The following is a 21,221-nucleotide window of genomic DNA, read 5'->3' on the forward strand; positions in this document are numbered from 1 at the left end:
TATCTCTTTTTAGACGTGTGGATGTGTTGTTGAGGGTCGTGACCTTCGAATCGAAACCTTTTTTTTTTTGATAGGTAAGTGTGATTGTATTAAGAAAGAGGAAAAAAATACAGAAGAAGGCAGCCATTGTCCTCCCCCCTTAGACAGGCCTAAGAGGGGGAGGAGAGCCCCTAAAACAACCCGAGGACAGGCCCTCGGTCGAAAAGCCTAAGACCAGGCCAACATCTCAATGAGACAAGGTCCTTAAAAATACTTTACCATCTGAATCATTCTTAACCAACTCCACCAGGTCCTGTGGGAAATCAAGTGGATAAAATATTGCTTCCCCATCCCCCGTATCCATGGCTGCAATAAAGTCTGCTGGCTGGTTGAGCTCTCTCCAAACATGTTTGATCTCCTTAAGCTGTAATTGTAGTAGTAGCGTAGCTATACGGTCCATCAAGATTTGCATGCTCCAAGGGCAGTCCACAGCCCCATTAAGAATATCTACTGCCAATTTGGAATCGGATCTGATGGAAACCCGAAGTAGGTTCCTTTGAATACAAAAAGTGACCCCCTTTAAAATTGCAAAGAGCTCCATGCCTAGAACAGAATTAATATCTCCCTTCCTCGCATACGCCATTATGGCAACACCTGCATCATCATGAATGATTCCACCATAGGAAGCTCTATCAGCTGTTAAGGACCCATCACAGTGAAGGACTGCCATGTGAGTAGGAGGTCTAAACCAAGCACAGGTTTTTTGAGTAATCACCTTCCAATCCACCCTAATCCCCCAATTATCAGCCAAGAACTGGTTCCTTGGGCTTTGGACAGCAGAAATGGGAAAGGCAGCACACTTAATGGCCACATCAAGACGAATTGCCTCTATAATCTAATCATGGGTTCTAACCTTGTTCTCAAACAGCCTTCGGTTTCTCTCCCACCAAATGTAATGCACAGTAGCACAAAAACCCAACTTGGGAACCAAATCCATCCTATCATTTGCACAACCAACACTCAAGAGCCAAGCAAGCACATTCTGGAGATTTGTAGGGCCTCCACCCCCTTGGGAGCAAAAAGAACTAATTTGACCCCAAATGCTAGTGAAAAAGGGCAATTAAAGAAAAGATGCTCATGACTTTCAATACCAGCCCAACACAAGATGCAATTCGGCCCAACCTAAATATTTCTTTTAATAAGCTGATCTTTGGTAGGTAGAGCTTCCATAAGGCATCTCCAAGTTGTGTAAGAATGCTTAGGGAAATTCTGAGTAAACCAAACAAATTTATGCCACCCTACTTTAGGGGAGGATCTTCTAACAATGTCCCAGGCTGACTTAGTAGTAAATAAGCCATTAGGGGAATTCTTCCAAATAATAAGGTCATCCCTGCCTCTCAAAATAGGAACATGTTGCAAATCCCCCCCAAGCACTAATAAGATCAAAAGACCCATGAGGAGTAGGATGCCAGGTGCCTTGTCTTATAATATCCGAAACCAGAGCCATACGATGAGAACCCGCATCGTATCTGATACGATCCCCAAAATTTTTGATTAAAACCCCTTGAGGATGCCACTTATCAAGCCATAGCCTTGTAGCATGGCCAGACCCAATAAAGTGGTGAACATGGGGTTCAACCAAATCTCTATACTTGAGGACTCTACGCCAAACCCAAGAGCAATTTTGGGGAATTTTCACAGTCCAAATAGAGTCATTTTTTAAATAACGGGCATAAACCCACCTAACCCACAGGCTATCCTTTTTGGAAGCAATCCACCAGATTTGCTTAAGGATACCCGCAATATTCATTTCTGAAATTCTGCGGATACCTAAGCCACCCTCATCCTTAGGTTTGCAAATTCTATCCCAAGAAACATAATGTACCTTTCGTTCCAAGGAGGGGCCCGTCCAAAGGAAATTTGAGAACATGGATTCCAGCTTTTGCTTGACACCACCTGGTAATGCAAAGATGCCCGACCAATATATATAGCAGCCCTGAAGAACAGAGGTAAGAAGCTGCAACCGTCCTGCAAAGGATAAGAAACGAGCTTTCCAGCCGTCAAGTCTTCGCCTCACTAGATCCAAGATAGCGGAGCAATCTGCCATAGAAAGTTTACGAGGTACAAGTGGAACACCAAGGTACCGAATGGGCAGCTTAGTGTCCATAAAATTCGTTAATTCCAATAGTTGCAGCCTGGCCGTTTGGGTAAGGCCCCCTAAAATAATAGAGGACTTAGCTCTATTGAGTCTCAACCCAGAGTAAGTATGAAAATCAGACAGAGCCCCCAAACAAGCCAAAATAGAGTCAGGGACAGCCTTCACAAAAATCATCAAATCATCTGCAAAGATCAGGTGTGTAAGATGGGAACTTTTGCACCTTGAAAGCAGGCTGATCTGTCCCTCAACATATGTTCATTTTCCCTAAATATGTTCATTTTCGATTTAAACCAAACCAGGTGGGTCGTTTGGGGTTATTTGGGGTCATTTCTGTACTTTTTTGGGTTTGGGATGTTATAAAATATGTCCTTTTCTCTTATTACACGTGTGGATATGAAGTTGATGGTCGTGACCTTAGTATCGATACCAATTTCGACAAATGTTCATTTTCGATTTAAAATAGACCGGGTGGGTCGTTTGGGGTTATTTGGGGGCATTTCTGTGCTTTTTTGGGTTTTGGATGTTCTAAAAAGTGTCCTTATCTCTTATTAGACCTGTGGATGTGATGTCAAGGGTCGTAACCGTCGAATCGATACCTATTTTGACTTTTGTTCATTTGCAATTTAAACCAGACAGGGTGGGTCGCTTGGGGTTGTTTGTGGGCATTTCTGTACTTTTTTGGGTTTCGGATGTTCTAAAATGTGTCCCTTTTTCTTATTACACGTGCGGAAATGAAGTTGAGGGTCATGACCTTCGTATCGATAACAATTTCGATAAATGTTCATTTTCGGTTTAAACCAGATCAGGTGGGTCGTTTGGGGTTATTTGGGGGTATTTTTGTACTTTTTTGGCTGGGGGATGTTCTCAAAAGTGTCCTTATCTTTTATTAGACGTGTGGATGCGATGCTGAGGGTTGTGACATTCGAATCGATACCTATTTCGACATATGTTCATTTTCGATTTAAACCTAACAGGGTGGGTCGATTGGGGTTATTTGGGGGCATTTCTGTACTCTTCTGCGTTTGGGATGTTCTAAAATGTGTCCATTTCTCTTTTTACACATGTGGATATGAAGTTGAGGGTTGTGACCATCGTATCGATACCAATTTCGACAAATGTTCATTTTTTGTTTAAAACAGACCGAGTGAGTCGTTTGGGTTTATTTTGGAGCATTTCTGTACTTTTTTGGGTTTGGGATGTCCTAAAAAATGTACTTATCTCTTATTAGACATGTGGATGTGTTGTTGAGGGTCGTGACCTTCGAATCGAAACCTATTTCAACATATGTTCATTTTCGATTTAAACCAAACCGGGTGGGTCGTTTGGGGTTATTTGGGGTCATTTCTGTACTTTTTTGGGTTTGGGATGTTATAAAATGTGTCCTTATCTCTTATTACACATGTGAATATGAAGTTGATGGTCGTGACCTTCGTATCGATACCAATTTGGACAAATGTTCATTTTCAGTTTAAATAAGACCGGGTGGGTCGTTTGGAGGCATTTCTATACTTTTTTGGGTTTGGGATGTTCTAAAATGTGTCCTTTTCTCTTTTTACACATGTGGATATGAAGTTGAGGGTTGTGACCATCGTATCGATACCAATTTCGACAAATGTTCATTTTTTTTTTAAAACAGACCGAATGAGTCGTTTGGGTTTATTTGGGGGCATTTCTGTACTTTTTTGGGTTTGGGATGTCCTAAAAAATGTACTTATGTCTTATTAGACATGTGGATGTGTTGTTGAGGGTCGTGACCTTCGAATCGAAACCTATTTCAACTTATGTTCATTTTCGATTTAAACCGAATCCGGTGGGTCGTTTGGGGTTATTTGGGGTCATTTCTGTACTTTTTTGGGTTTGGGATGTTATAAAATGTGTCCTTTTCTCTTATTACACATGTGGATATGAAGTTGATGGTCGTGACCTTACTATCGATACCAATTTCGACAAATGTTCATTTTCGATTTAAATAGAATATGGTGGGTCATTTTGGGGTTATTTGGGGGCATTTCTGTGCTTTTTGGGTTTGGATGTTCTAAAAAGTGTCTTTATCTCTTATTAGATGTGTAGATGCGATGTTGAGAGTCGTGACCTTGGAATCGATACTTATTTTGACATATATTCATTTCAATTTGTTTAAACAGACGAGTGGGTCTTTGGGGTTATTTTGTGGGCATTTCTATGCTTTTTTGGGTTTGGGATGTTCTAAAATGTGTCATTATCTACTATTACACGTGTGGATATGAAGTTGAGGGCCATGACCTTCGTATCGATAAATTTTGACAAATGTTCATTTTCGGTTTAAACCAGATCGGTGGGTCGTTTGGGGTTATTTGGGGGCATTTTGTATTTTTTGGTTTGGCATATTCTAAAAATTGTCATTATCTCTTATTATACATGTAGATGCGATGTTGAGGGTGTGACATTCGAATCGATACCTATTTCGACATATGTTCATTTTCGATTTAAACCAAACCGGGTGGGTCGTTTGGGGTTATTTGGGGGCATTTCTATACTTTTTTGGGTTTGGGATGTTCTAAAAAATGTCCTTATCTCTTATTACACGTGTGGATATGAAGTTAAGGGTCATGACCTTCGAATCGATACCTATTTCGACATATGTTCATTTTTGTTTAAATAAGACCGGGTGGGTTGTTAGGGACTATTTGGGGGCATTTCTGTACTTTTTTGGGTTTTCTATGTTCTAAAATGTGTCCTTATCTCTTATTACACGTGTGGATGAAGTTGTGGGTCATGACCTTCGAGATCGATACCAATTTTGGCAAATGTTCATGTTCGATTTAAACTAGACTGGGTGGGTCGTTTGGGGTTATTTGGGGGCATTTCTGTACTTTTTTGGGTTGGGATGTCATAAAATGTGTCCTCATCTCTTATTAGATGTGTGGTTGCAATGTTGTGGGTTGTGACCTTCGAATTGATACCTATTGACAACATGTGTTCATTTTCGGTTTAAATAAGACCGGGTGGGTCGTTTGGGGTTAATTGGGGCATTTCTGTAGTTATTTGGATTTTGGACGTTCTAAAAAATGTTCTATTCTCTTATTAGACGTGTGGATGCAATGTTAAGGGTCATGACCTTCAAATCGATACCTGTTTTGACATTTGTTCATTTTTGGTTTAAACAAAATCGGGTGGGTCATTTTGGGTTTATTTAGGGGCATTTCTGTACTTTTTTGGGTTTGGGACATTCTAAAAAGTGTCCTTATCTCATATTAGACGCAGGGTGCGATGTTGAGGGTCGTGACCTTCGAATCGATACTTATTTTGACATATGTTCTTTTTGGGTTTAAACCAAACCGGGTGGGTCATTTGGCATTATTTGGGGGCATTTCTGTACTTTTTTTGGTTACGGATGTTCTAAAAAATGTCTTTATCTCTTATTAGACGTGTGGCTGTGTTGTTAAGGGTTGTGACCTTCGAATTGATACCTACTTTTAAATATGTTCATTTTCAATTTAAACAAGACCGGGTGGTTCATTTGGGATTGTTTGCGGGCATTTCTGTACTTTTTTTGGGTTTTGTACATTCTAAAATGTGTCCTTATCTCTTATTACACGTGTGGATAAGAAGTTGTGGGTCGTGACCTTCGTATCGATACCAATTTTGGCAAATGTTCATGTTCGGTTTAAAGTAGACCGGGTGGGTCGTTTGGGGTTTTTTGGGGACATTTCTGTACTTTTTTGGGTTTGGGATTTTCTAAAATGTGTCCTCATCTCTTATTAGATGTGTAGATGCGATGTTGAGGGTCGTGACCTTCAAATTTATAGCTATTTCGATAAATGTTCATTTTTGGTTTAAACCAAACCGGGTGGGTCGTTTGGCGTTATTTGGGGGCATTTCTGTACTTTTTGGGGTTTCGGATGTTCTAAAAAATGTCCTTATCTCTTATTAGATGTCTGGATGCGTTGTTAAGGGTCGTGACCTTCGAATCGATACCTATTTCAACATTTGTTCATTTTCGGTTTAAACTAAACCGGGTGGGTTGTTTGGGGTTATTTTGGGGTATTTCTGTTCTTTTTTGGTTTTAGGATGTTCTAAAAAGTGTCCTTATCTCTTATTAGACGTGCGGATGCGATGTTGAGGGTCATGACCTTCGAATCGATACCTGTTTCTACATATGTTCATTTTGGGTTTAAACCAAACCGGGTGGATCGTTTGGCGTTATTTAGGGGCATTTCTATACTTTTTTGGGTTTCGGATGTTCTAAAAAATGTCCTTATCTCTTATTAGACGTCTGGATACGTTGTTAAGGGTCATGGCCTTCGAATCGATACCTATTTCGACATTTGTTCGTTTTTGGTGTAAACCAAATCGGGTGGGTCGTTTGGCGTTATGTGGGGGCATTTCTATACTTTTTTGGGTTTCGGATGTTCTAAAAAATTTCCTTATCTCCTAATAGACGTGTGGATGCGATGTTGAGGGTTGTAACCTTCGAATCCATACCTCATTTACAGTTTAAACCAGACCGGGTGGGTAGTTTGTGGGCATTTCTGTACTTTTTTGGGTTTGGGATGTTCTAAAAAATGTCCTTATCTGTTATTAGATGTGTGGATGCGATGTTGAGGGTTGTAACCTTTGAATCAATACCTATTTTGACATATGTTCATTTTCAGTTTAAAGAAGGCCGAGTTGGTCGTTTGGGGTTATTTCGGGCCATTTCTGTACTTTTTTGGGTTTGGGATGTTCTAAAAAATGTCCTTATCTCTTATTAGACGTGTGGCTGCGTTGTTAAGGAGTGTGACCTTCGAATCGATACCTATTTCGACATACATTCATTTTCGATTTAAACATGACTTGGTGGGTCGTATGGGATTATTTGGTGGCATTTCTGTACTTTTTGGAGTTTTGTATGTTCTAAAATGTTTCCTTATCTCTTATTACATGTGTGGATAAGAAGTTGAGGGTCGTGACCTTCGTATCGATACCAATTTCGATAAATGTTCATTTTCGGTTTAAACTAGACCGGGTGGGTCGTTTGGGGTTATTTTTGGGCATTTTTGTACTTTTTTGGGTTTGGGATGTCCTAAAATGTGTCCTCATCTCTTATTAGATGTGTGGATGAGATGTTGAGGGTCGTGACCTTCAAATTGACAACTATTTCGTCATGTGTTTATTTTCGGTTTAAACCAGACCGGGTGGGTCGTTTGGGTTATTTGGGGGCATTTCTGTAGTTTTTTGGGTTTTGGACGTTCTAAAAAGTGTCCTTATCTCTTCTTAGATGTGTTGACGCAATGTCAAGGGTCATAACCTTCGAATCGATTCCTATTTTGACTTATGTTCATTTAAGATTTAAACCCGACCGGGTGGGTCGTTTGGGGTTGTTTGGGGCCATTTCTGTACTTTTTTGAGTTTGGGATGTTCTAAAACGTGTCCTTATCTCTTATTAGACGTGTAGATGTGATGTTGAGAGTCGTGACCTTGGAATCGATACCCATTTCGACATATGTTCATCTTTGGTTTAAATTAGACCGAGTGGGTCGTTTGCGGTTATTTGGGGGCATTTTTGTACTTTTTTGGGTTTGGGATGTTCTAAAAAGTGTCCTTATCTCTTATTAAACATGTGGATGCGATGTCAAGGGTCGTAACCTTCAAATCGATTCCTCATTTGCAATTTAGACCAGAATGGGTGGGTCGTTTGGGGGCATTTCTATACTTTTTTGGGTTTGGGATGTTTTGAAAAGTGTCCTTATCTCTTAGTAGACGTGTGGATGCGATGTTGAGGGTCGTGCCCTTCGAATCGATACCAATTTTGACATATGTTCATTTTCTATTTAAATAAAACCGAGGGGGTCATTTGGGGTTATTTGGGGGCATTTTTGCACTTTTTTGGATTTGGGAAGTTCTAAAATGTGGCCTTATCTTTTATTACACGTGTGGATATGAAATTACGGCTCGTGACCTTCGTATCGATACCAATTGCGACAAATGTTCATTTTCGATTTAAACCAGACCGGGTAAGTCATTTGGGGTTATTCGGGGGCATTTTTGTACTTTGTTGGGTTTGGGATATTCTAAAATGTGTCATCATCTCTTATTAGATGTGTGGATGCGATGTTGAGGGTCGTGACCTTCGAATTGATATCTATTTCGACTTGTGTTCATTTTCGGTTTAAACCAGACAGGGTGGGTCATTTGGGGTTCTTTGAGGGCATTTTTGTAGTTTTTTGAGTTTTAGACGTTTTAAAAAGTGTTCTTATCGTTTCTTAGACGTGTGGACGTGATGTCAAGGGTCGTAACCTTCGAAGCGATACCTATTTTGACTTATGTTCATTTACGGTTTAAACCAGACCGGGTGGGTCGTTTGGGGTTGTTTGGAGCCATTTCTGTACTTTTTTGGGTTTGGGATGTTCTAAAAAGTGTCCTTATCTCTTATTAGACGTGCGGATGCGATGTTGAGGATCGTGACCTTCGAATAGATACCTATTTCGACATTTGTTCATTTTCAATTTGAACAAGATCGAGTGGATCGTTTGGGGTTATTAGGCTGGCATTTCTGTACTTTTTGGGGTTTGGGTTGTACTAAAATTTGTCCTTATCTCTTGTTACACGTTTGGATATGAAGTTGAGGGTCGTAACCTTCGTATCGAAACCAATTTAGACAAATGTTCATTTTTGGTTTAAACCAGACCGGGTGGGTCGTTTGGGGTTATTTGGGGGCATTTCTGTATTTTTTTGGGTTTGGGATGTTCTAAAATGTGTCTTTATCTCTTATTACATGTGTGAAAATGAAGTTGAGGGCCATGACCTTCGTATCATTACAAATTTTGATGAATGTTCATTTTCGATTTAAACTAGATTGGGTGGGTCGTTTGGGGTTATATGGGGGCATTTCTGTTCTTTTTTGGGTTAGGAAGTTCTAAAAAGTGTCATTATCTCCTATTAAACGTGTAGATGCGATGTTGAGGGTCGTGACCTTCGAATCGTTACCTATTTCGACATATGTTCCTTTTCGGTTTAAACCAAATCGGGTGGGTCGTTTGACGTTATTTGGGGGCGTTTCTATACTTTTTTGGGTTTCGGATGTTCTAAAAAATGTCCTTATCTCTTTAAGACCAGACTGGGTGGGTCATTTGGGGTTATTTGGGGGCATTTCTGTAGTTTTTTGGGTTTTGAACGTTTTCAAATATTTTCGCATCTCTTATTATATGTGTAGATGCGCTGTTGAGGGTCGTGACCTTCGAATTGATAGCTATTTCGACAAATGTGCATATTCAATTTAAACCAAACCGGGTGGGTCGTTTGGCGTTATTTGGGGGCATTTCTACACTTTTTTAGGTTTCGGATGTTCTAAAAAATGTCCTTATCTCTTATTAGATGTGTGGATGCAATGTTAGGGGTCGTGACCTTCAAATCGAGACCTACTTCGAAATATGTTTATTTTCGGTTTAAACCAAACCAGGTTGGTCGTTTTGAGGTTATTTGGGGGCATTTCTGAACTTTTTTGGGTTTGGGATGTTCTAAAAAGTGTCCTTATCTCTTATTAGATGAGCAGATGCGATGTTGAGGGTCGTAACCTTCGAATCGATACCTATTTCGACTTATGTTCATTTACGGTTCAAACAAGACCAGGTGGGTCGTTTTGGGTTGTTTGGGTTTATTTCTATAATTTTTTGGGTTTGGGATTTTCTAAAAAGTGTCCTTATCTCTTATTAGATGTGTAGATGCAATGTTGAGAGTCGTGACCTTGGAATCGATACCTATTTCGACATATGTTCATCTTCGGTTTAAACGAGACCGAGTGGATCGTTTGGGGTTATTTGGGGGCATTTCTGTGCTTTTTTGGGTTTGGGATGTTCTAAAATGTGTCCTTATCTCCTATTACAGATGTGAATATGAAGTTGAGGGCCATGACCTTCATACCGATACAAATTTCGATGAATGTTCATTTTCAGTTTAAACCAGATCGGGTGGGTCGTTTGGGGTTATTTGGGGGCATTTCTGTACTTTTTTGGGTTTGGCATATTCTAAAAAGTGTCATTATCACTTATTATACGTGTAGATGCGATGTTGAGGGTCGTGACCTTCGAATCGATACCTATTTCGACATATGTTCATTTTCGATTTAAACCAGACCGGGTAAGTCATTTGGGGTTATTTGGGGGCATTTCTGTACTTTGTTGGGTTTGGGATATTCTAAAATGTGTCATCATCTCTTATTAGATGTGTGGATGCGATGTTGAGGGTCGTGACCTTCGAATTGATATCTATTTCGACTTGTGTTCATTTTCGGTTTAAACCAGACAGGGTGGGTCATTTGGGGTTCTTTGAGGGCATTTTTGTAGTTTTTTGAGTTTTAGACGTTTTAAAAAGTGTTCTTATCGTTTCTTAGACGTGTGGACGTGATGTCAAGGGTCGTAACCTTCGAAGCGATACCTATTTTGACTTATGTTCATTTGCAGTTTAAACCAGACCGAGTGGGTCGTTTGGGGTTGTTTGGAGCCATTTCTGTACTTTTTTGGGTTTGGGATGTTCTAAAAAGTGTCCTTATCTCTTATTAGACGTGCGGATGTGATGTTGAGGATCGTGACCTTCGAATCGATACCTATTTTGACATATGTTCATTTTCAATTTGAACAAGATCGAGTGGATCGTTTGGGGTTATTAGGCTGGCATTTCTGTACTTTTTGGGGTTTGGGTTGTACTAAAATTTGTCCTTATCTCTTGTTACACGTTTGGATATGAAGTTGAGGGTCGTAACCTTCGTATCGAAACCAATTTAGACAAATGTTCATTTTTGGTTTAAACCAGACCGGGTGGGTCGTTTGGGGTTATTTGGGGGCATTTCTGTATTTTTTTGGGTTTGGGATGTTCTAAAATGTGTCTTTATCTCTTATTACATGTGTGAAAATGAAGTTGAGGGCCATGACCTTCGTATCATTACAAATTTTGATGAATGTTCATTTTCGATTTAAACTAGATTGGGTGGGTCGTTTGGGGTTATATGGGGGCATTTCTGTTCTTTTTTGGGTTTGGAAGTTCTAAAAAGTGTCATTATCTCCTATTAGACGTGTAGATGCGATGTTGAGGGTCGTGACCTTCGAATCGTTACCTATTTCGACATATGTTCATTTTCGGTTTAAACCAAATCGGGTGGGTCGTTTGACGTTATTTGGGGGCGTTTCTATACTTTTTTGGGTTTCGGATGTTCTAAAAAATGTCCTTATCTCTTTAAGACCAGACTGGGTGGGTCATTTGGGGTTATTTGGGGGCATTTCTGTAGTTTTTTGGGTTTTGAACGTTTTCAAATATTTTCGCATCTCTTATTAGATGTGTAGATGCGATGTTGAGGGTCGTGACCTTCGAATTGATAGCTCTTTCGACAAATGTGCATATTCAATTTAAACCAAATCGGGTGGGTCGTTTGGCCTTATTTGGGGGCATTTCTACACTTTTTTAGGTTTCGGATGTTCTAAAAAATGTCCTTATCTCTTATTAGATGTGTGGATGCAATGTTAGGGGTCGTGACCTTCAAATCGAGACCTACTTCGAAATTTGTTTATTTTCGGTTTAAACCAAACCGGTTGGTCGTTTTGAGGTTATTTGGGGGCATTTCTGAACTTTTTTGGGTTTGGGATGTTCTAAAAAGTGTCCTTATCTCTTATTAGATGAGCAGATGCGATGTTGAGGGTCGTAACCTTCGAATCGATACCTATTTCGACTTATGTTCATTTACGGTTCAAACAAGACCAGGTGGGTCGTTTTGGGTTGTTTGGATTTATTTCTATAATTTTTTGGGTTTGGGATTTTCTAAAAAGTGTCCTTATCTCTTATTAGACGTGTAGATGCAATGTTGAGAGTCGTGACCTTGGAATCGATACCTATTTCGACATATGTTCATCTTCGGTTTAAACGAGACCGAGTGGATCGTTTGGGGTTATTTGGGGACATTTCTGTGCTTTTTTGGGTTTGGGATGTTCTAAAATGTGTCCTTATCTCCTATTACAGATGTGAATATGAAGTTGAGGGCCATGACCTTCATACCGATACAAATTTCGATGAATGTTCATTTCCAGTTTAAACCAGATCGGGTGGGTCGTTTGGGGTTATTTGGGGGCATTTCTGTACTTTTTTGGGTTTGGCATATTCTAAAAAGTGTCATTATCTCTTATTATACGTGTAGATGCGATGTTGAGGGTCGTGACCTTCGAATCGATACCTATTTTGACATATGTTCATTTTCGATTTAAACCAGACCGGGTAAGTCATTTGGGGTTATTTGGGGGCATTTCTGTACTTTGTTGGGTTTGGGATGTTCTAAAATGTGTCATCATCTCTTATTAGATGTGTGGATGCGATGTTGAGGGTCGTGACCTTCGAATTGATATCTATTTCGACTTGTGTTCATTTTCGGTTTAAACCAGACAGGGTGGGTCATTTGGGGTTCTTTGAGGGCATTTTTGTAGTTTTTTGAGTTTTAGACGTTTTAAAAAGTGTTCTTATCATTTCTTAGACGTGTGGACGTGATGTCAAGGGTCGTAACCTTCGAAGCGATACCTATTTTGACTTATGTTCATTTGCGATTAAAACCAGACCGGGTGGGTCGTTTGGGGTTGTTTGGAGCCATTTCTGTACTTTTTTGGGTTTGGGATGTTCTAAAAAGTGTCCTTATCTCTTATTAGACGTGCGGATTCGATGTTGAGGATCGTGACCTTCGAATCGATACCTATTTCGACATATGTTCATTTTCAATTTGAACAAGATCGAGTGGATCGTTTGGGGTTATTAGGCTGGCATTTCTGTACTTTTTGGGGTTTGGGTTGTACTAAAATTTGTCCTTATCTCTTGTTACACGTTTGGATATGAAGTTGAGGGTCGTAACCTTCGTATCGAAACCAATTTAGACAAATGTTCATTTTCGGTTTAAACCAGACCGGGTGGGTCGTTTGGGGTTATTTGGGGGCATTTCTGTATTTTTTTGGGTTTGGGATGTTCTAAAATGTGTCTTTATCTCTTATTACATGTGTGAAAATGAAGTTGAGGGCCATGACCTTCGTATCATTACAAATTTTGATGAATGTTCATTTTCGATTTAAACTAGATTGGGTGGGTCGTTTAGGGTTATATGGGGGCATTTTTGTTCTTTTTTGGGTTTGGGATGTTCTAAAAAGTGTCATTATCTCCTATTAGACGTTTAGATGCGATGTTGAGGGTCGTGACCTTCGAATCGTTACCTATTTCGACATATGTTCATTTTCAGTTTAAACGAAATCGGGTGGGTCGTTTGACGTTATTTGGGGGCGTTTCTATACTCTTTTGGGTTTCGGATGTTCTAAAAAATGTCCTTATCTCTTTAAGACGTGTTGCTGCATTGTTAAGGGTTGTGATTTTCGAATCGATACCTATTTCAACATATGTTCATTTTCAGTTTAAACTAAACCGGGTGGGTCGTTTGGGATTATTTCGGGGCATTTCTATACTTTTTTGGGTTTTATATGTTCTAAAATGTGTCCTTATCTCTTATTACACGTGTGGATAAGAAGTTTTGGGTCATGACCTTCGTATCGATACCAATTTTGGCAAATGTTCATGTTCTGTTTAAACTAGATCGGGTGGGTCGTTTGGGGTTATTTGGGGACATTTCTGTACTTTATTGGGTTTGGGATTTTCTAAAATGTATCCTCATCTCTTATTAGATGTGTGGAAGCAATGTTGTGGGTCATGACCTTCGAATTGATACCTATTTCGACATGTGTTCATTTTCGCTTTAAACCAGACTGGGTGGGTCATTTGGGGTTATTTGGGGGTATTTCTATAGTTTTTTGGGTTTTGAACGTTTTCAAATATTTTCGCATCTCTTATTAGATGTGTAGATGCGATGTTGAGGGTCGTGACCTTCAAATTGATAGCTATTTCGACAAATGTGCATATTCAATTTAAACCAAACCGGGTGGGTCGTTTGGCGTTATTTGGGGGCATTTCTACACTTTTTTAGGTTTCGGATGTTCTAAAAAATGTCCTTATCTCTTATTAGATGTGTGGATGAAATGTTAGGGGTCGTGACCTTCAAATCGAGACCTACTTCGAAATTTGTTTATTTCCGGTTTAAACCAAACCAGGTTGGTCGTTTTGAGGTTATTTGGGGGCATTTCTGAACTTTTTTGGATTTGGGATGTTCTAAAAAATGTCCTTATCTCTTATTAGATGAGCAGATGCGATGTTGAGGGTCGTAACCTTCGAATCGATACCTATTTCGACTTATGTTCATTTACGGTTCAAACAAGACCAGGTGGGTCGTTTTGGGTTGTTTGGGGTTATTTCTATAATTTTTTGGGTTTGGGATTTTCTAAAAATTGTCCTTATCTCTTATTAGACGTGTAGATGCAATGTTGAGAGTCGTGACCTTGGAATCGATACCTATTTTGACATATGTTCATCTTCGGTTTAAACGAGACCGAGTGGGTCGTTTGGGGTTATTTGGGGGCATTTCTGTGCTTTTTTGGGTTTGGGATGTTCTAAAATGTGTCCTTATCTCCTATTACAGATGGGAATATGAAGTTGAGGGCCATGACCTTCATACCGATACAAATTTTGATGAATGTTCATTTCCAGTTTAAACCAGATCGGGTGGGTCGTTTGGGGTTATTTGGGGGCATTTCTGTACTTTTTTGGGTTTGGCATATTCTAAAAAGTGTCATTATCTCTTATTATACGTGTAGATGCGATGTTGAGGGTCGTGACCTTCGAATCGATACCTATTTCGACATATGTTCATTTTCGATTTAAACCAAACTGGGTGGGTCCTTTGGCGTTATTTGGGGGCATTTCTATACTTTTTGGGGTTTCGGTTGTTCTAAAAAATATCCTTATCTCTTATTAGACGTGTGGCTGCGTTGTTAAGGGTTGTGACCTTCGGATCGATACCTATTTCGACATATGTTCCTTTTCAATTTAAATAAGACCGGGTGGGTCGTTAGGGACTATTTGGGGGCATTTCTGTACTTTTTTGGGTTTTGTATGTTCTAAAATGTGTCCTTATCTCTTATTACACGTGTGGATAAGAAGTTGTGCGTCATGACCTTCGTATCGATACCAATTTTGGCAAATGTTCATGTTCAATTTAAACTAGACCGGGTGGGTCGTTTAGGGTTATTTGGGGGCATTTCTGTACTTTTTTGGGTTTGGGATGTTCTAAAATGTGTCCTCATCTCTTATTAGATGTGTGGATGCAATGTTGTGGGTCGTGACCTTTGAATTGATACCTATTCCAACATGTGTTCATTTTCGGTTTAAACCAGATCGAGTTAGTCGTTAGGGGTTAATTGGGGGCATTTCTGTAGTTTTTTGGGTTTTGGACGTTCTAAAAAATGTGCTTATCTCTTATTAGACGTGTGGATGCAATGTTAAGGGTCGTGACCTTCAAATCGATACCTGTTTTAACATTTGTTCATTTTTGGTTTAAACCAAATCGGGTGGGTCGTTTTGGGGTTATTTGGGGGCATTTCTGTAATTTTTTGGGTTTGGGACATTCTAAAAAGTGTCCTTATCTCATATTAGACATACGGATGCGATGTTGAGGTTCGTGACCTTCGAATCGATACTTATTTCAACATATGTTCATTTTGGGTTTAAACCAAACCGGGAGGGTCATTTGGCATTATTTAGGGGCATTTCTGTACTTTTTTGGGTTTCGGATTTCTAAAAAATGTCCTTATCTCTGATTAGACGTGTGGCTGCGTTGTTAAGGGTTGTGATCTTCGAATTGATACTTATTTTTACATATGTTCATTTTCAGTTTAAACAAGACTGGGTGGTTCATTTGTGATTATTTGCGGGCATTTCTGTACTTTTTTGGGTTTTGTATGTTCTAAAATGTATCCTTATCTCTTATTACACGTGTGGATAAGAAGTTGTGGGTCATGACCTTCGTATCGATTCCAATTTCGGCAAATGTTCATGTTCGATTTAAACTAGACCAAGTGGGTCGTTTGGGGTTATTTGGGGACATTTCTGTACTTTTTTGGGTTTGGGATTTTCTGAAAAGGGTCCTCATTTCTTATTAGATGTCTAGATGCAATGTTGAGGGTCGTGACCTTTGAATTGATAACTATTTCGACAAATGTTTATTTTTGGTTTAAACCAAACCGGGTGGGTCATTTAGGGGTATTTAGGGGTATTTCTGTTCTTTTTTGATTTTGGGATGTTCTAAAAAGTGTCCTTATCTCTTATTAGACGTGCGGATGCAATGTTGAGGGTCGTGACCTTCGAATCGATACTTATTTCTACATATGTTCATTTTCGATTTAAACCAAACAGGGTGGGTTGTTTGGCGTTATTTAGGGGCATTTCTATACTTTTTTGGGTTTCGGAGGTTCTAAAAAATGTCCTTATATCTTATTAGACGTGTGGATGCAATGTTAAGGGTCGTGACCTTCAAATCGATACCTGTTTCGACATTTGTTCATTTTCAATTTAAACCATACCGGGTGTGTCATTTTGGGGTTATTTGGCGGCATTTCTGTGCTTTTTTGGGTTTGGAATGTTCTAAAAAGTGTCCTTATCTCTTGTTAGACGTGTAGATGCGATGTTGAGAGTCGTAACCTTGGAATCGATACCTATTTCGACATATGTTCATCTTCGGTTTACACAAGACCGAGTGGGTCGTTTGGGGTTATTTGGGGGCATTTCTGTGCTTTTTTAGGTTTGGGATGTTCTAAAATGTATCCTTATCTCCTATTACAGGTATGGATATGAAGTCGAGGGCCATGACCTTCGTATCGATACAAATTTCGACGAATGTTCATTTTCGGTTTAAACCAGATCGGGTGGGCCGTTTGGGGTTATTTGAGGGCATTTCTGTACTTTTTGGGTTCGGCATATTCTAAAACGTGTCTCTCTTATTATACGTGTAGATGCGATGTTGAGGGTCATGACCTTCGAATCAATACCTATTTCGACATATGTTCATTTTCCGTTTAAACCCAACCAGGTGGGTCCTTTGGCGTTATTTGGGGGCATTTCAATACTTTTTTGGGTTTCGGATGTTCTAAAAAATTTCCTTATCTCTTATTAGACGTGTGGCTGCGTTGTTAAGGGTTGTGTCCTTCGAATCGATACCTATTTCGACATATGTTCATTTTCAGTTTAAATAAGACCCCGGGTGGGTCGTTAGGGACTATTTGGGGGTATTTCTGTACTTTTTTGGGTTTTGTATGTTCTAAAATGTGTCTTTATCTCTTATTACACGTGTGGATAAGAAGTTGTGGGTCATGACCTTCGTATCGATACCAATTTCGGCAAATGTTCATGTTCAATTTAAACTAGACTGGGTGGGTCGTTTAGGGTTATTTGGGGGCATTTCTGTACTTTTTTGGGTTCAGGATATTCTAAAATGTGTCCTCATCTCTTATTAGATGTGTGGATGCAATGCTGTGGGTCGTGACCTGCGAATTGATACCTATCCCAACATGTGTTCATTTTCGGTTTAAACCATACCGGGTGGGTCATTTGGGGTTAATTGGGGGCATTTCTGTAGTTTTTTGGGTTTTGGACGTTCTAAAAAATGTCCTTATCTCTTATTAGACGTGTGGATGCAATGTTAAGGGTCATGACCTTCAAATCGATACCTGTTTGGACATTTGTTCATTTTCGATTTAAACCAAATCAAGTGGGTCATTTTGGGGTTATATTGGGGTACTTCGGTTCTTTTTTAGTTTTGGGGTGTTCTAAAAAGTGTCCTTATCTCTTATTAGACGTGCGGATGCGATATTGAGGGCCGTGACCTTCGAATCGATATTTATTTCTACATATGTTCATTTTCGGATTAAACCAAATCGGGTGGGTCGTTTGGCGTTAATTAGGGGCATTTCTATACTTTTTTGGGTTTCGGATGTTCTAAAAAATGTCCTTATCTCCTATTAGATATGTGGATGCAATGTTAAAGGTCGTGACCTTCAAATCGATACCTGTTTCGACATTTGTTCATTTTCAATTTAGACCAAATCGGGTGGGTCATTTTGGGGTTATTTGGGGGCATTTCTGTGCTTTTTTGGGTTTGGAATGTTCTAAAAAGTGTCTTTATCTCTTATTGGATGTGTAGATGCGATGTTGAGAGTCGTGACCTTTGAATCGATACCTATTTCGACATATGTTCATCTTCGGTTTAAACAAGACCGAGTGGGTCTTTTGGGGTTATTTAGGGGCATTTCTGTGCTTTTTTGGGTTTGGGATGTTCTAAAATGTGTCATTATCTGCTATTACAGGTGTGGATATGAAGTTGAGGGCCATGACCTTCGTATCGATACAAATTTTGACAAATGTTCATTTTCGATTTATACCAGATCGGGTGGGTCATTTGGGGTTATTTGGGGGTATTTCTGTATTTTTTTCGGTTTGGCATATTCTAAAAAGTGTCATTATCTCTTATTATACGTGTAGATGCGATGTTAAGGGTCGTGACCTTCGAATCGATACCTACTTCGACATATATTCATTTTTTATTTAAACCAAATCGGGTGGGTCCTTTGGCGTTATTTGGGGGCATTTCTATACTTTTTTGGGTTTCGGATGTTCTAAAAAATGTCCTTATCTCTTATTAGACGTGTGGCTGCATTGTTAAGGGTTGTGACCTTCGAATCGATACCTATTTCGACATATGTTCATTTTCAGTTTAAATAAGACCGGGTGGGTTGTTAGGGACTATTTGGGGGCATTTCTGTACTTTTTTGGGTTTTGTATGTTCTAAAATGTGTCCTTATCTCTTATTACACGTGTGGATAAGAAGTTGTGGGTCATGACCTTCGTATCCGATACCAATTTTGGCAAATGTTCATGTTTGATTTAAACTAGACCGGGTGGGTCGTTTGGGGTTATTTGGGGGCATTTCTGTACTTTTTTGGGTTCGGGATGTTCTAAAATGTGTCCTCATCTCTTATTAGATGTGTGGATGCAATGTTGTGGGTCGTGACCTTCGAATTGATACCTATTCCAACATGTGTTCATTTTCAGTTTAAATCAGACCAGGTGGGTCGTTTGGGGTTAATTGGGGGCATTTCTGTAGTTTTTTGGGCTTTGGACGTTCTAAAAAATGTCCTTATCTCTTATTAGACGTGTGGATGCAATGTTAAGGGTCGTGACCTTCAAATCGATACCTGTTTTGACATTTGTTCATTTTTGGTTTAAACAAAATCGGGTGGGTCGTTTTGGGTTTACTTAGGGGCATTTTTGTACTTTTTTGGGTTTGGGACATTCTAAAAAGTGTCCTTATCTCATATTAGACGTGCGGGTGCGATGTTGAGGGTCGTGACCTTCGAATCGATACTTATTTTGACATATGTTCTGTTTGGATTTAAACCAAACCGGATGGGTCATTTGGCATTATTTGGGGGCATTTCTGTACTTTTTTAGGTTACGGATGTTCTAAAAAATGTATTTATCTCTTATTAGACGTGTGGCTGTGTTGTTAAGGGTTGTGACCTTTGAATTGATACCTATTTTTAAATATGTTCATATTCAGTTTAAACAAGACCGGGTGGTTCATTTGGGATTGTTTGCGGGCATTTCTGTACTTTTTTTGGGTTTTGTACGTTCTAAAATGTGTCCTTATCTCTTATTACATGTGTGGATAAGAAGTTGTGGGTCGTGACCTTCGAATCGATACCTATTTTAACATTTCTTTGTTTTCGGTTTAAACTAAACCGGGTGGGTCGTTTGGGGTTATTTTGGGGTATTTCTGTTCTTTTTTGGTTTTGGGATGTTCTAAAAAGTGTCCTTATCTCTTATTAGACGTGCGGATGCGATGTTGAGGGTCGTGACCTTCGAATCGATACTTGTTTCTACATATGTTCATTTTGGGTTTAAACCAAATCGGGCGGGTCCTTTGGCGTTATTTAGGGGCATTTCTATACTTTTTTGGGTTTTGGATGTTCTAAAAAATGTCCTTATCTCTTATTAGACGTCTGGATGCGTTGTTAAGGGTCATGACCTTCGAATCGATACCTATTTCGACATTTGTTTATTTTTGGTATAAACCAAATCGGGTGGGTCGTTTGGCATTATGTGGGGGCATTTCTATACTTTTTTGGGTTTCGGATGTTCTAAAAAATTTCCTTATCTCTTAATAGATGTGTGGATGCAATGTTGAGGGTTGTAACCTTCGAATCCATACCTCATTTGCAGTTTAAACCAGACCGGGTGGGTAGTTTGGGGGCATTTCTGTATTTTTTTGGGTTTGGGATGTTCTAAAAAGTGTCCTTATCTGTTATTAGACGTGTGGATGCGATGTTGAGGGTTGTAACCTTCGAATCGATACCTATTTTGACATATGTTCATGTTCATTTTAAATAAGGCCGAGTGGGTCGTTTGGGGTTATTTAGGGCCATTTTTGTACTTTTTTAGGTTTGGGATGTTCTAAAAAATGGCCTTATCTCTTATTAGACGTGTGGCTGCATTGTTAAGGAGTGTGACCGTCGAATCGATACCTATTTCGACATACATTCATTTTCGATTTAAACAAGACCTGGTGGGTCGTTTGGGATTATTTGGTGGCATTTCTGAACTTTTTTGAGTTTTGTATGTTCTAAAATGTTTCCTTATCTCTTATTACACGTGTGGATAAGAAGTTGAGGGTCGTGACCTTCGTATCGATACCAATTTCGGTAAATGTTCATTTTTGGTTTAAACTAGACCGGGTGGGTCATTTGGGGTTATTTTGGGGCATTTTTGGGTTTGGGATGTCCTAAAATGTGTCCTCATCTCTTATTAGATGTGTGGATGAGATGTTGAGGGTCGTGACCTTCAAATTGACAACTATTTCGGCATGTGTTTATTTTCGGTTTAAACCAGACCAGGTGGGTCGTTTGGGGTTATTTGGGGGCATTTCTGTAGTTTTTTGGGTTTTGGACGTTCTAAAAAGTGTCCTTATCTCTTCTTAGATGTGTTGACGCGATGTCAAGGGTCATAACCTTCAAATCGATTCCTATTTCGACTTATGTTCATTTACGATTTAAACCAGACCGGGTGGGTCGTTTAGGGTTGTTTGGGGCCATTTCTATACTTTTTTGAGTTTGGGATGTCCTAAAACGTGTCCTTATCTCTTATTAGACGTGTAGATGCGCTGTTGAGAGTC

General features: G+C 39.4%; 1 protein-coding gene across 1 annotated transcript; it reads right to left on the reverse strand.

Annotated features, from left to right (window-relative positions):
- Positions 1-226: 226 nt before the first annotated feature.
- Positions 227-622, reverse strand: LOC122668530. Its single transcript, XM_043865082.1, has one exon. The coding sequence runs from the start codon at positions 620-622 to the stop codon at positions 227-229; it is 396 nt and encodes a 131-aa protein (XP_043721017.1).
- Positions 623-21,221: the final 20,599 nt, after the last annotated feature.

The sequence above is a fragment of the Telopea speciosissima genome, chromosome 7 (assembly GCF_018873765.1).
Source record: "Telopea speciosissima isolate NSW1024214 ecotype Mountain lineage chromosome 7, Tspe_v1, whole genome shotgun sequence".
In the NCBI taxonomy this organism is placed as follows: domain Eukaryota; kingdom Viridiplantae; phylum Streptophyta; class Magnoliopsida; order Proteales; family Proteaceae; genus Telopea; species Telopea speciosissima.